Source organism: Diabrotica virgifera, chromosome 3 (assembly GCF_917563875.1).
Source record: "Diabrotica virgifera virgifera chromosome 3, PGI_DIABVI_V3a".
NCBI classification, from domain to species: Eukaryota; Metazoa; Arthropoda; class Insecta; order Coleoptera; family Chrysomelidae; genus Diabrotica; species Diabrotica virgifera.
The window spans coordinates 220,327,348-220,344,037 of NC_065445.1; the positions used below are offsets into that span (position 1 = coordinate 220,327,348).

Here is a 16,690-nt window from a genome sequence, read left to right on the forward strand (position 1 = left end):
AAAGGGGTTTTGAAGGATGATCTATTAAATGAAAATATTTTCATCTCTTTGCAACTTCCGGTTATACCGGAAGTTGCTTATAACTCCGTTTTTTTTTAATGGGACACCCTGTATATTTTTACATTTTTGGATTCTATTCGATGTCTTCTTTCTTAAAGTATGAGGTTTTGTAATATTATACAGGGTATTTTAAAAGATAATTACGTTTTTTTTATTAATTTCGTAGCAAAATAATTAACACCCTGTAGAATTATAGTAGTTTGACATCTAAAACTCTACTTACGTTCAAATGATTTTTAATATACTCTACTATTGTTAAGAATCATTAGTATAGCTAAATTTTTAATTTTAGTATACATGGTTGGTCGAAACTCGGAATGAGTATTTTCTGAGTTTTCTTAAATGGAACACCCTGTATTTTTGTATCTATATGTATGTATATATTTAGAAATTTGTAATACGAATAAAACTTGTAATAACATGCAAAAACCACCTTTACCAACCCTTTCAAAGTCACCTCATTTTGCCACTGAGGACTTTAAAAAGATTTAATATTAATAGGCTTATAGATCTTGTAAAAACCTACAAAATTATTTTTTACTAAACTTTCTAAGATAAAAAATTAAAAAATATGATTAAAAAATCAATATATTTTTTTGAAAAAAAAAAAGGAGAAATCTAATTGGAAGCATAATAATGTAAGTTAGCGGTGCTTTTAGTCATTGGCCTTATTAATTCTTATTTATTTATGTATTATTAATAGATTCTAGAAGTTTGACTGGCTTAGAATGATTAGTTTTAAAAAAAAAACTGGAGTTAAAAGCGAATAAAGAATTTTTGTAGTTTGGTAAAAAATGCTATTTTCTTCAGAATAGAGAGATTAGCATCAGAGTTACGAAAAAAATGTTTCAATATAAAATTGTAGGGTATTTAAGTCCCAAGAACTTAGTTTGAAAAAAATTTTACTAGTGCAAAAATTAAGTGAATCGTAAATGAGAGTATCGAAAAACATTGATTTTTTCTATTCTAACACTTTCGATACTAACACTTATTTTATTACATAGTTGGATTATACAAATTGGTTATATTTATATATTATCATTAAAATATAGTCATATTGTCTTTCAACCAATTATGGGATATGTATATCAGATTTTTATTAACATCCTAAGGCCCGGTACTTTATGTCTCGATTAACAGCCAGTTAGTTAACCGGGGTTTAATCGGGACCTCTTTAGGGTCTTGCGTTGTAATAAATGCAATTACAAGTATTATTACAATTATAAATAAGTATAATAATAATAATTATAATTGCATTTATTACAACGCAAGAGACCCTAAAGAGGTCCCGAATAAACCCCGGTTAACTAACCGGCTGTTAATCGAGACATAATGTACCGGGCCTAAGTGTTGTAACTTTGTTGCAAATACATACTAAACACAGTTGCTCGAAATATCTACTACATCTGACCCAACAGAAGAGGGTAGAAAATTAAATAAAGTCCAGAAGGTGGGAGCTGGCTCAGTCACACACTCCGAAAAAATAGTTCCAGTATTGCAAAGACTGCCCTAGAGTGGAATATCCAAGGAAAAAGAAAAAGAGGTTGTTTAGCACAAACATGGAGAAGATTTATCATGGACGAGATAATAGATCAAGGAAAGTCTTGGAATTAGGTGAAGGCCTTAGCGCAAAATAGAACTTGATGGCGCGTTTTGACTAAAGCTCTATGCTCCATTTAGGAGTTAAGGAACTTTATTATTATTATATTGTTTGGTTCAACCGTCTAAGGACTTCGTAATTTTTAACTCTGTCGACCCAGTATATTTTTAGTAGTCTTCTGTATACCACCCACATCTCAAGGGCTTCCAAGCGTTTAAGCATAGCCGCGCACTTAGAGTCCACGCTTCAACTCCATACAGTAAGACTTGAAAGATATGCAGTAGAGCAATAAAAGATAGAGCAATATGTCATTCTAACGTGAAGGTCAATACAAAAATCGTGGCTGCTTTCTTAAACATTAGCTAATAAAAAATACAGCATTACATTTTTTTGATATGTTTCTTTAATTTGTTTTTTATAGTTTGACTAAACCACCTGCGACTACTGCATCCGCTCCCAAACCTAGTCCGAGAACCGCATTATCTAAACCACGAACAACACCTACAGCAACTGCAAAAACAGCTCCACCAAAACCGGCAGACAAATTGGCAAATGGTGATGTCAAGAGTACAATTAGGAGCACTTTACATGTTAAAAAGACAGTTTCAGAAACAAATGGCACCACAAAGACTTCAACTTCAAGGCCAGCTACCGCGTCTAAGGTGAGTGTTCTTAGATTGTTTAAATAGTTTTTTTAGTTTATTGGTAGGTTTTACAGTCGGAAAAATGAAAGAATACCTATGAACGATCACATCAATCACTTATTTTGTATTTGCTGTTTTTTTCTATAAATAACAGACATTTGTTACAGAAAATGACAGCAAATACAAAATAAGTGATTGATGTGATCGTTCCTGGGTATTCTTTCATTTTTCTGTAAATGTTATGGATGTGTGACATATGTTTGTATGTTTTTTTTTTAATAATATAGAGGTGTCGTCAGGACTAGATGTACTGCTGGTATGTCAGAATAGTATGTAACAATACTGACTAAACCCCGTCCCCTGTCTTCTACCTCTGTTTCCCCCGCGGAACTAACGCTACTTCACGGTGGAGGATCTAGCCATTGCTCTTTCTTCATGCTGTCTTCATATTTGCGGTTTAGCCAAACATTCACCTGTGGTATAAAACAATGCGTTCACCTGCCTGTATGTATGTATGTATATCGAAAAACGAGCACGACTGTCAATTAAAGTAAAATATTTTGTATATAATGTATTTTTTGTTAATGCTTGTTATTTATTTAATGTTTTTATATTCTATATTTTTATATTAGCAATTAAATGGTTCTAATTTGAGCTTTTTATAAATTACTGTCTTCAATTGCCAGCTACATATTCTTGTATGCTTTTTCTTTGATATTTTCTCTATATTTTTGTTTCGTCTTAAAGAGTCTTTTCCCTACGTAGAGAGTGCAATAGATGGTGTTTTTCTTTCAAGGAAAAACTTTAGATGTATTTTCGGAATAAAATGATATTCCTAATATTATCCATTAGCTTCCAGTATGCTTGGATTTTTTGGTCGGTCTAGACGGTCTAGTTAGCTGAGGCGCAGTCGATCGACAAGTTTAGTGGATTTGCGATCGCTGGTTCGAGCCTCAGCTTGGTCAAGAAATTAATAAAAGGCCAACGCCGTAGTATAAAACTCAATAGAGTCTACGACTTGGGCTGGAATAAACTGGCGTCTGATCGGTCTATGGAGGAGCGGTACGGCAAGGGATAAGGGCTTGCGACGTGGTGATACTCCTCCATAGATCCCTACCGAAGGGCGTTGACGCCTAAGAACGGTGTATATATATGCTTGGATTTACAGTTTACTTCTGACCTCTCGTGGCATAATATAGAAGTTGCTACTAGGGTACTCAGGCCTGTTGTGTACTATAACTGTCAAATGGTGCGCCATGTCGTTATTCTGAGCCATGATTGTTGTCCTCTCCATCGGCTTTCTTTCCCTCTAGGGAGATGTAAAATAACAAATATGTCAATAAACATCTGTATAATATACAAATCCTTTGCACATTAATTTATTGAAAGGACGATATCTAAATTAACATATTTTGTGTTGTATTTTAGGTAAGCTTGACTCAAAAACCGGCTGCCAAACCAGCTACTGCAGCTCCACCCTCTAAAACAACCATTCCTTCACGTTCGGCACCATTAACTACTAGATCCGCTCCGACTGCAAAGAGACCGACGACTTTAACGAGCAAAACCACCACTTCAACCTTGTCTGCTGACAAAACGTCAACCACAACTAAGGTAATAAAATAATAATTAACACAATAATTTGATGTAGAAAAAAAATTGCAATAAGTTCTTTTGTCTCTTCATTTTCAGCTTTGTGACTCCTACCTTCTGTTTTTCTTTCTGTAAGCAGTTTTTTATAAGAGGCCAGACGCATATGAATTAGATATTACATTTTCTTTTTGTTTATTTTTTTATAATAATTATATTGTAAGATGCAGTAGAAATAAACAAACCAAGACATATTAACTGCTACTAGGAGTTCTCGCGAATCATAATTTACAATGTATTAACTGTGGAAATCATGATTTGGGATTTACAATATATATGGTACATTCCATGTCAAATCACTTGGGCAAAAACTTTTGGATCTCCGATTTTTCTGAAACTTGGTGTATAGCTTCTGCGGGACGTAAAAATAAGATATTTAAGATCAAAAAATCTTCTTTTTTTCTCAAAATTTTGTTTTTTGCGATTTTACAGTGTTTTGGTGTTTATTTAAACAAATTGGCATTTTCTATCGTAAAGTATCAATGGAAAACATAATATTTTAATAGAAGTGACTCAAAAATGTCATTATATGGCATTATAACAAGTTATTTTGATTCAAAACAAGTTTTTGATCAAATTTTATAGTGCAGAAAACGTTAAAATACTGTTTTTACATTTTCCTCCATTCCCAAAATACATCATCGATTTTGGCTGAAAATTTGCCACAGATAGCCAAAACATATGACTTTAAGTGGTTAGAAGGATTTGAATTATATTATAATACCAAAAAAGTTACATGCAATAATATCAGACTCAAAAGTATATTAGTCCAGTTCAGGGCCGGCCCTAGGGTTTGCGGCGCCCTAGGCGAAAACAAATTTTGCGCCCTCATTACAGTTGAAAAAGTTCAACTAGCACTTTACCGGGACACGGTATTTCAACTCTGTGTTATGTTAATAATTTAATTTAATTTAATAAACCTTTGATTAATGACTGGGATATATAAATAAAATAACTGCTATTTTACATAACACAAACTTTAATTTCATAAAAAGCAAATGTAATTACATAAGACGTACTTTAACCAAAGGCATATGGGTTTAATGGGTCAAAGTTGAATTCTGTACATATAATTTTCATCATAAAAAACGGAGACTCAAAGTTAGTCTACAAATCTTTTATAACACTGTCTTAAACAATACACTGACTAACATATTGCAATATTGTTTGCTATTGGATTACTGTTCTATTAACTTCGGACTGAAAGTCACTTTTAAATACAGATTAGAAATTAACAGTATTAACTCAGCAGCCAGTTCCTAATCAATCACATCGGCATCGTAGGCGAAACAGAGGCAAGTGTTCACAAGGGGTTTTCTTTAAGTTATGATAATTAAACAATCTCAATTTTGATTTGATTTAGGCCTATATACAACAACAATATGACAATGGCCTATATGATATGATGACTGAAAAAAATTATAAATATGAAGAGTATAAGCTACTTACTTGTTAATTCAAACTTCCTTTTGCAGTTTTGTTATCGTAAATTAACAACTACTACTACTGTCAATCAATGCACAAACAAAGTCAACAACACTGCACTACTACACTAAACTGAAAAGTGAAAATGCATAACACGCAGCGCCCTAATGACAGACTAGTACTCTTATTCTGTTCACGCTATGACTGCTGGCTTGACTGAAGTGAAGAGTGTGGGGTTGCCGCGACCACTGCGCCACTAAGTAGGCTTACGCTCAGCGAGGTTGCCAAAACGAGTAATTAATGTTAACGTTAAGTTATAGTTTTGCGTTTTCTTATTTTATAAGACAACTAAAATAAAATATCCTTCACCTTTCATTACCCAGTGATTTTTCTGTCTCTGCGAGTTACACAACTACTACATGAGAAAGTACTACGTCCCTAATTTTGCGCCCTAGGCGGATTTTGCGCCCTAGGCGGCCGCCTAGTTCGCCTATATGGACGGGCCGGCCCTGGTCCAGTTGGGATAGCATTTGACCTTGCATGCCGAGCTGCCCAAAATTTTATTTTTCTAATCTTTAGATAAGTCAGTAGTAGCCTAAATTTAAAATCGCGAATGAATTCCTCCGTTATGTTAGCCGCCATCTTGATTTTAAAGAACTTGTTTTGCTCAATATCTCTGCCATTTTTAACTTTTCGACAAAAATGGTGGGAACTTAAATTGTTCCAAATAAATCGTATTTACAATTATTACAATTTATTTTTAACAATTTTTGTTGTGAGGTTGATATTTTCCGAGTTAACTGTACTTACACTAGCCGCCTATATTTTTGACTATAATATTGCGTTTAACTTTTTTGTTATTGTAATATAATTCAAATCCTTTTAACCACTTTGTCCTATGTTCTGGCTATCTGTGGGCAAATTTTGAGTCCCTTTTATTAAAATATTTATTTTCCATTGATACTTTACGATAGAAAATGCAAATTTGTTTAAATAAACACCAAATCACTGTAAAATCGCATAAAATAACATTTTGAGAAAAAAAAGAAGAAGAAGATTGTTTGACCTTAAATATCTTATTTTTACGTCCCGCAGAAGCTATATACCAATTTTCAGACAAATCGGAGATCCAAAATTTTTTTTGGTCCAAAATGTAGTGATTTGAAATGGAATGACCCATATAGATTGTAAATTATGATTCGGGAGTGCTCCTAGTAGCATTTAACGTGTCTTGGTTTGTTCATTTCTACTGCATCTTCATTGTAAATTTAATATAGATCAAATAGGCTTAATTGTATCCATTTAAATGATGCGTACATGTAATTATCTATTCTAATTGGGAAATAAGTCACAATTTAACTTGAAAAAACAATTTTATTAACGTTTCTACTTTCACATCGGATGTCGTTGTCAAAATACAAAATATTAATGTATTATTAAATACAAAACAGTAATATTTTGTATTTCGACAACGACGTCCGATGTGGAAGTCGAAACGTTAATAAAATTATTTTTTCAAGTTAAATTATATGGCTTATTTTCCAATTAGGATAGTTCGTTACAAAAATTCCACAAAGAAATAGCTCCAGAACAATATGCGTTACATAATATGTTGAGTCCATTTTAGAGATTTAAAATTTCCGGAAAAATTGGGTACAGGAAAAAAACAGGACAAAATGGAAAAATACGGAAAAATTGACATTTGGTACAATATACTAAACAAATTCTGCATCCCGTATCAAAATCGATATATTTAGTAGAATTCGATAGATCTATATTATCAGAAGTGCCTTTTGTCTTTAAGTAGGTATCTATATAAAAGACACAATATTAAAAAATAGTCCCCAACCAGACTAGTTCTCTTATCGAAATCTTGCTAAAACATGTATGTTGAAAAACGCTACGAATTTTGTTCTAAGCTGATTCACTTTGCAGCCTCTTGATGCTCGCTTTAAAGAAGAATAATTGAATGAAGACCAACTAATGGAAGCCATACACTTCATTTCTGAAATGGATTGTTCACTAAGGCCCGGTCTTTTCACCTCCTAATAACTAGTTATCAGGAAGTTTATTTGACAGATTTACATGTAATCTGCCGGATAAACTTCCCGATAACTATTTATTTGGAGGTGAAAAGACTGGGCCTAAACCTAGATGTAGGGAAGGTGGTGGCAATTCTAGCCCAATTTAGAACAAAAACTGGATTTTTTAGTCGAAATTCTTTATGGGATAGTGCAAATATGTAGTACTAATCCTGTTATATGGTAGCAAGGTTTATGTACATCGCAGCCACATATGCCAATTGCCTCCCGAATTTTTAAATGGACCTCCATATTCCGCCTCTTCAGAAAGAAACTGGTCTTTACACGGCCTCATATATACAAGTAAAAAAATATGTTATCACAGAATAAAATTTATAAATTGTTGCTATTCATTTAAATTTGGTCATAAACGAAAAACATATTTATTTACGATACTAGACCAGATCCACTTTTAAAAGAGACTCATGTTGTTTGTGTTATTCGTTCAGGATGGTGAAGCGGAGAACGAGTCTGAATCAGATGCTTGGTCTGAAGATTCAGATTACTCAGATAAAAATATACCACTGAGCAATTTGGTTAAATAATGTGCTTTCTACCTTTGAAGTTTCGGTTTTGACACTTACAATTAAAGTCTCTTAGTTAAACTACACTTAAGTCTCAATTAAAAAATATTTTCAAATTTTCCAATTTTTTCCAATTTTTCCAATGGTCTGGAAAAAACCTGTTTTTCCCAATTTTTCCTGTTTTTTCCGATATGTTAATTCTCTAGTCCATTTCAAATGGGTTGAAGAAATAAAATTCAGACTTACTCACAATCTGTTTTATTGGGTCAAAATAATGACCAGACTGGTTTGCGACACTACAATTTACTCTCCATCTTCAGGTCTTCAGTAAAGTCCACTCAAAATGCTAAAAGATTAGAATTTTTTAACTGGAATTTTCATTTTTTTAATAGTTTTAAAAGATACACATATCTTAAATGCGAATGATGAGGAAGACATGGACTACATGTTTAAAAAACCAAAGAAAGAATATGAAAAATGGGGCCTCAATATGAATATGTCAAAGACAGAGTATCTTAAAATAGGGGATGATGAAGAAGATCCAGAGTTAGAAATTAGAACCACGAAAAGATGTAATGAATATAAATATCTCGGATCTATAATACCTAAAGAAGGCACTACCAAAAGAGACATCGAAAAGAGAACGCAGCTGGGCAAAAAAGCGATAAACATTCTGAGCTCTCTACTGTGGTCTAAATATATAAGACAAGAAACAAAATTGACAATCTATCGTACCTTGGTAGAGCCTATTATGACTTATGGAGCAGAAGTTTGGCAGATGACAAAAAAAGATAGGAAAATAATAGAAGTTGTAGAAATGGATTATCTAAGGAGAGCGTGTGGTATATCTAAAAAAGATCACATCAGGAATGAAGATATTAGAAGGAGGACACATACTGTATATTCCAGTGTAGATAAAATTGAAACTAGACAACTAGTGTGGTATGGTCACGTAAAACGAATGAATGAAGATAGATGGCCAAAGGAAGCTTTAAATTACATACCACACCAAAGAAGAAGAAGGGGAAGACCTTCAGTTGCCTGGGAAGAAAATGTACGGCACATCATGAAAGATAGAGCCATCAAAGAAGACGAATGGATGGACAGAAAACGATGGTGGTTGAAATGCGAGAAGCGGCAGAGGCTGTAGGAACCTCGCTGATAGTTAGAGAGATAGATATCTTAAATAGTTTCAATATTACTCGTGTAAGGTTTGAAAAGATATATTAAATGCGCATTTAGTACATGTCTATTCTACTATATTCCTTGAACCAGCATGTAAGCATAATAATAAGTAAAGTATTTTTATTTTTAATATTGGCACTATTTAAGATATAATTAGAACTATTTGAGTTACAAATTGTAATCTTTTAGTACTTTGAGTGGACCTTTATCGAATACCTCAAGATGGACAGTAAATTGTAGTGCCCGAAAGCGATTCGGTTGTCGTTTTGACTCAATAAAACGGATTGTGAGTAAGTCTGAATTTTATTTCTTCAACCCATTTGTATGCGTTTAATTTATAATCGTTAACTTCTAATTCGGAAAAATAAAATTGTCAGTAGTAATTGCACGAGGGCTCTATCGATTTGTTTCCTGAGTGACACTTTGACAGTTTTAATTTCACGACCCGAAGGGGAGTGTAATTATGTCAAAAGTGTCATGAGGGCAAAAAGTCGATAATAATTTTAGAGATCGAGTGTAATTCTCTAAAATTATTTCATGAATAAAACTGCTTTTTTAAATCATTTTAAATAATATTTTATTGATATCTTAACCTGAATATTTGCTAAACCTGTTTCTTGATGTTCTCTGCGACAAGTTGTAGAACATTAATTGTCATTAATGCCAATGAATGTTCATTTTTCAATCTCACTTTTTAAAACTTGAATATTCGAAAATATATGCTTATATCAAAAATATCCTTTTATTTTAGCCAAGCTTGACAAAGACTTCACCAAAATCGACCAATGTTCCTCCAAAGACGACCTCAACCTTGTCAAAACCAAGAGTTCCACTAACAAGAACTGTTGCCAAGGCACCTCCAGACACAGAAAAGCAAATCAAAGAAAGCGCCAACAAAATAACGGCCTCACGTTCCCTTACTAGCGCTAGAACTGTTGGATCTGCTTCTACTGTGAGAAGTACCCTAGCTTCCACTCGCAGAGTTGAAAGCAAGGTAAGATTTCCTTACTTTTAAATACTATATTATCTTCGAGTTCTATCTTCTATTAAAGCTTGGAAATCATCATAACATGCAGACCCTGTTAACCGCTACTCTATATAGTGCTGCACTACTGCATTCAATCCTTAAAAATCCTCAGTATTAGTCGGAGAGATAGAAGCGAATTTTGCTCGTGATAAGTAATATGGATAAACTATGCGGGGATATGTTGAATTAGTCGTGTACATTACTTTCCCACACGGACGGACACCTGAGCGGGGGACGAGGGTAGTTATAAGGGGTCAAAATCGCGGTTTTTATTATTTTTTTGTGACGCTCATGATCGAGATTATGCACCCAAAATTTGGGAATAAGTAGGTCATGACATGAAATAATTTTATTTATTTATTTATTTTATTTCATCTTAAAAAATAATAAAACAAACAGGGTGAATTTTCGATATTTTGCTTCGCGTTGTAGATATCGGAAGAAGATATTTGGAAAAGTTATTAAAATATTATTATAACCCCACATATCAAATTTCACGACAAAATTCGCACTTCTAGTTTTTTCTAGTTTTTGTAGTCGGGATCCTAAAACCCAAACATCTCACAACAGCCAAGGTTAGTAAAAAACAGTTTTTTCGATTTTTTCTTTCCGCTCAGAAATTAAAAATTCTCCCTCTGCCATTCAAAATAACGAACAAAAAAAAACACAAAAAATACTGTTGTTGGCCAAAATATATATGTAACCTTAAAAATGATTGAAAATTTAAAAAAAATTTCTACGCCCAATTTTCAATATAAATATCTGAAAAGATCAGGTTGTTTTATATTCAAAAAATACATCTTGAATTTTTTCAGACTTTTTAAAACAAAATTGCACTAAAAAAAATAAAAACGAAAAAATATTTTCTTGATTCAAGAGGTTCTATGGCATTTGAGAAGCCAAAAATTTGTATGAAGGCATGGTTTTAAATCGGTTATCGAAAGCATAAGTTGCAGGACTGAAGGACATAAGGTGCAGGGGCATTTTTGACCATCCTATCCCGCTATAGCCTTTTGTAAAAGTTTGAGAATCAATAATAATTTTATTTTGACACATTACATTTCTTGAACGCTACTTAAAAGTTGTGTGCGTTCCTTTAGTTTTGAAAGTTTGGAGATTAATATTTTCTTTATTGTTTTAGGTCAGTAGCACACGAACGACAACTGTAACGAAAACGAGCACGACCACAATGAAATCGACCACAGCCAAAAAGCCAGCCGAACTAATAAAAGGCCCCGTAACCAAAACCAAAACAACCAAAATAGAAAAACCTAAAGAAAATGGAATCTCCACCGTAGTAACGGAAGAAATAACCGTAGTCAATAACACCAACGCCGTCATTGACAACCAGATCGATAGTCAACCTGAATTGATGAAAGACAATTCCCCGATCGATAACAAACTACTTATTGAGACTCCTCAACTTGTTGAAACTAACGCAGACTGAAAGAGTAATAATTAAAAAAAACGGTTTATTATTATTTACTTAGCTTATATTTAATATTACGAAATAACTGTTATATTTAAAATTTTTTATATACCTTTTATGCCCCTTATTATAAACTGTTTTTCATGGCGGTGTCAAGTATGTGAAGCATTTCTGAAAAAATTCTGATTTTTATATTGTGGTCCGGCTAAAAGATATAGAATACTGCAAAAATGGCGATTTTTCTACTATAAATAAGTAATTATGATGTTTATGATAGAAACCGAAAGTGGAGACAGTTATTACAATAAATTAATGTCATATAATTGTTTTCATACACCATATTCTTCACAATAGGATTATTAATTGATAAATTCGAGGTTAAAACCTGTGTTTTGTGAATTTCTCTATCATTGTATCCACGTGCAATAGCTATATTTGTACAGTAGGAAAAATGAAAGAATACCCATGAACGAACGTATAAAACACGCTGTATTTTCCTGTCACCGTGTCATACAAAAAATTGGCCAGCGCAAGTACATGTAATAATTATTATTACATGTACTTGCGCTGGGCAATTTTCTTTGTGACACGGTGACAGGAAAATACAGCGTGTTTTATATGTTCGTTCATGGGTATTCTTTCATTTTTCCGACTGTATGATTCTTTGATTTGATTTGTAGCAGACTATAATAACAACAATTTGCAAAGATTGGGTGGAAAACATTCAGAACAACATGTGTCTTTTACCATATGACATTGTATGTTTTAATAAATTTGGAAGTATACTGTGAGCAAAATGAAAGAAATGATCATCGTGAAGATAGTTTTATGGAATTAACCAAACAATCCAAGATGTCTTCGGAAAAATAAACTACTTAAACAAATCGGTTATTCGAAGATCAACAAAGGATTCGTTCATTTTGCAGAGGAGTATGTACCTTTAGCCTGGATTAAATCTAATATTTATACATTTTTATAAATCTTTTTTCGGAAATACTTCACTATGAATGTTCTACCTTTAACTAAGTGTGTATAGAGCTGTGGTAATAATTAGTAACGGATATATTTAGAAAGGTGTGGATACATACATACAAGAAGGACTTTTACTGTAACGAGAAATATTTTTAAGTTTAATATATACAAAAAAAATATTAATATTAAACCAGTTGACCATTATAATATGTCAATAAATATCTACATATATATCCTAAGTTGAGCTTTTTTACTGCTTAGGTGTGCTGATGTGATTGCTATGCACTTCTCTGTATATAATAATGAAGTATTTAAAGTTTATTCGTAAATTTTATAATTGGGTGCTAAATTTTTATTGTAGTGGAGCCGTGCATTCGCGATTATTATTTATTTATATTTTAACACTTGCAATATTACATGTACCGCGTAACAATTCACATGATATGCTCTTGATTGCATAAAATATCGCTGGTGGTATTATTATTGAATCATCTTTGCATTCTTCCTACTTATTCACCATCTTTCATGCACTGGTAATGTGCTTTTCAGACTCCAGTTAGGTTTGTTTACGGCTATATCTAGCAACGAGAGTCTGAATGGCGTCATGAAAGTTCAGAAGCTTTTTATAGTAAAGAAAAATGTACACAACGGAAATATACAGGGTGTTAGTAACTTTAAGGGCTAATTCTACATGCAAAAATAATGCCATTTTGCTCGATAAATGTATGTCCGCAAATGCTTCGTTTCCGAGATACGGGGTGTTGAAATTTGTATTTCAAAATGCCAATTTATTTATTGCTCTAAGACCGGTTGAGCTATGAAAATGAAATTTGGTCTGTTTTAAGAGGTAGTTATTGTGCATTTTTTGACATCCAATTAGGAATTTTGTATTCATCATTGGCGCGCCTAGGGGTAGTGGTCTGAATTTTTTTAAAGAAAATAATAGTACGCCACCGAGATGTTTCGAATTAAAAATTATTCTACGTCTAATTTGTGATAAAAAACCTTTCTTGTCTTTTTTTTCATGTGGTGCACCGTTTTTTTGCAGAAATATAAAACATCTTGACGCGTATTTTTCATTTTTTAATAGAAAGACTATAGAATCAAGAACTATCCAATATAATAATACTAAACTAGAACAATAACAGAAAATATTACTAATAAGATTTTAACTAGGTGCAGAGCTACAACAAATGTTAAAAATGACCTCCTTTAGAGGTGACAGAATAATTTTATATTCATCATTGGCGTGCGTATGGGTAATGGTTTGAATTTTTTAAAGAAAAAATAGTACGCCACTGATATAATGTCAAATTATAAATCTTTTTTCATATGCGGCGCCGTTTTTATGCAAAAAGATAAAACATCTTGGCGTTTACGAAGTATTTGAACTAAGTTTCTATATAATATATATGGAAACTACCTCGTATACTTTGTAATCGTTAAGATGTTTTATTTTTTTGTATCAAAACGGCGCCTCGCATGAAAAAAGACAAGAAAGATTTTTTGTCGGAAATTGAATGAGGAATTCAAAAATAATTTTTAGTTTGACATATCTCAGTGGCGTACTATTTTTTTTTTTAATTCAGACTATTACCCGTACTCGCGCCAATGATGAATATAAAATTCTTCTGTTACCTGTAAAGGAGATCATTTTGAACATTTTTCTTGTAGCTTTGCACCTAGTTAAAATTTTATTAGTAATATTTTCTGCTATTGTTTTAGTTTAGTATTATTATATTAGATAGTTCTTGATAATGTATTAAAAAAATGAAAAATGCACGTCAAGATGTTTTATTTTTCTGCATAAAAACGGTGTACCATATGAAAAAAAGACTTTTTATCAGAGGAAAGGCTTTTTTATTTAAAAGAGAAAGGCTTTTTATCACAAATTAGACGTAGAATACAAAAATAATTTTTAATTCGAAATATCTCAGTGGCGTACTATTTTTTTTTCTTTCAAACAACTCAGACTATTACCCGTATGCGCGCCGCCAATGATGATTACAAAATTCTTAATTGTATGTCAAAAAATGCATAATAACTACCTCTTAAAACGCACCAAATTTCATTTTCATAGCTCAACCGGTCTTAGAGTAATAAATAAATTGGCAATTTGAAATAAAAATTTCAACACCCCGTATCTCGGAAACGAAGTATTTGCGGACATATGTTTATAGAACAGACTGTTATTATTTTTTCATGTAGAATTACCACTTAAATTTTTCATACTTATTTACTAACACCCTGTATAAGTGAAGCTTCTAAGCACTGCGGTTGTTAACATCTTCTCTGCATCTGGATGTTCAGTTCTCTGCACTTTCGAGTCATACTACAAGTCAGCAATACATGAATTTGTCTTAAACGATATTTCTTTTATGAATGTTTCTGTTAAATTGTAAACGTAGTTTTATAAGTATTTTTATTGCTTTATTTATTGATGTTTATCTGCTTTTTTTCGATTCGTACTTACGTTTACCTGTTTAGAAGTCTTATTTCGTTCGTTGTGAAGCAATAACTTTTCGAGCAATATATATATTTGTTCTTTCTGTGCCTTTTTATGCGCGTTTTGGTTGTTTTATACGTGTTTGAGGTTGCTTCTGTTGTACGGCTCCACGAATTGGCCTTTTATAAAATACGTTGCAAAATTATTGAGATACTTAACCATTTTATACGTTTTAATATAATATACCTTTTATCCTTTTTAACTTTCTCAACGTTTTTTAGTACTTTTAAACTGTAGTAATTTTTGAGATGGAAGGAAATTAACAGTTTCACTGATTATTATATTAGTAATTAGCTATTTTTTTATACTTAAGATATTGTTTTAATGTTGAAATTTTATTATTGCGTTTGTCCTTTAGTTTGCTAATTTTATTTATTTTTTTTGTGAATTATAATACTTTTCAGCACAAAATAAAACCCATAAAAGGACATTTATGTTTTTATTTTTATCTATATTAACTCCCATGATTGATGACAAGACCAGGGCACAAAGACGTGTAATGATAAAGTGGTGACCGAGTTTGTCAACAGTGCAGGATTTCGAAGCTGGTGTTTTTTTTTGTAACAGTTCCGTTGAGATTATCGGTTTACAGTGGAATCGTATCAAAGTCGAAGTCATTGTTTTTTAAGGTGACCAACTATTTTTTGTTCAAAAAGAGTACACTTTGCAAGTATTGAAAATATGTTAATCTCCTAAACCTACAGAAAAATTTAAATCCTAATACTAAATCTGTTTCTGGGCAAAAATAATTAATGCTAATACTAAATCTGTTTCTGGGCCAAAAATAATTAATCCTAATGTTTGTGGGCTAAAAATTTAAATCCTACTACTAAATCTGTTTCTGGGACAAAAATTTAATTAATCCTAATACTAAATCTGTGTCTAGGCCAAAAATAATGAATCCTACTGTTTCTGGACCAAAAATAATTAATCCTAATACTCAATCTGTTTCTGGGCCAAAAATAATTGGTCCTAAAATGTTTCTGGGCTAAAAATTTAAATCCTACTACTAAATCTGTGTCTGGTACCGCGGACCCATAAAATATTTACATAAAAAAAGGATTACGAACGAAAACTTGTAAATATACGCTAAATAAATAATGAGTTTTTGCTATCTACTAAATAATAGTTTTTTCTCACTTAATTCGCGCAATTAGTCACTTTATATAACGACACAATGAAAAAGTCTCTATTTCTCTGATTAAAATACAGTCTTACATGACTTGTCTTATGTATTCATCCAAAGTATATTAACATTATTATAGAAATTTAAAGGTAGTTTATAATATATAGTAACTTTAGATTATGGTGCGAGGTAAATGGTGCGAGGCAACTGGTGCGGGGCGAATGGTGCGAGGCAAATGGTGCGAGACGAATGGTGCGGGGCGAATGATGCGAGGCAAATGGTGCGAGGCAACTGGTGCGAGGCAAATGGTGCGAGGTAAATGGTGCGAGACATATGGTGCGAGGCGAATGGTGCGAGGCAACTGGTGCGAGACAAATGGTGCGAGACAAATGGTACGAGGCGAATGGTGCGGGGCGAATGGTGCGAGGCGAATGGTGCGGGGCGAATGGTGCGAGGCAAAT

The 16,690-nt window shown here is 32.6% G+C and overlaps 1 protein-coding gene across 1 annotated transcript in view; it reads left to right on the forward strand.

Annotated features, from left to right (window-relative positions):
* LOC114325940 (titin) overlaps positions 1-15,533 on the forward strand; it is a 333,570-nt gene extending 318,037 nt beyond the window's left edge. The window contains exons 14-17 of the mRNA XM_050647669.1: positions 2,082-2,322; positions 3,733-3,918; positions 9,921-10,163; positions 11,338-15,533. Coding sequence (XP_050503626.1) covers positions 2,082-2,322; positions 3,733-3,918; positions 9,921-10,163; positions 11,338-11,643 — 976 coding nt within the window. The 3' untranslated portion in view covers positions 11,644-15,533. The remainder of the gene's footprint in view (positions 1-2,081; positions 2,323-3,732; positions 3,919-9,920; positions 10,164-11,337) is intronic.
* The last annotated feature ends 1,157 nt before the right edge of the window (positions 15,534-16,690 follow it).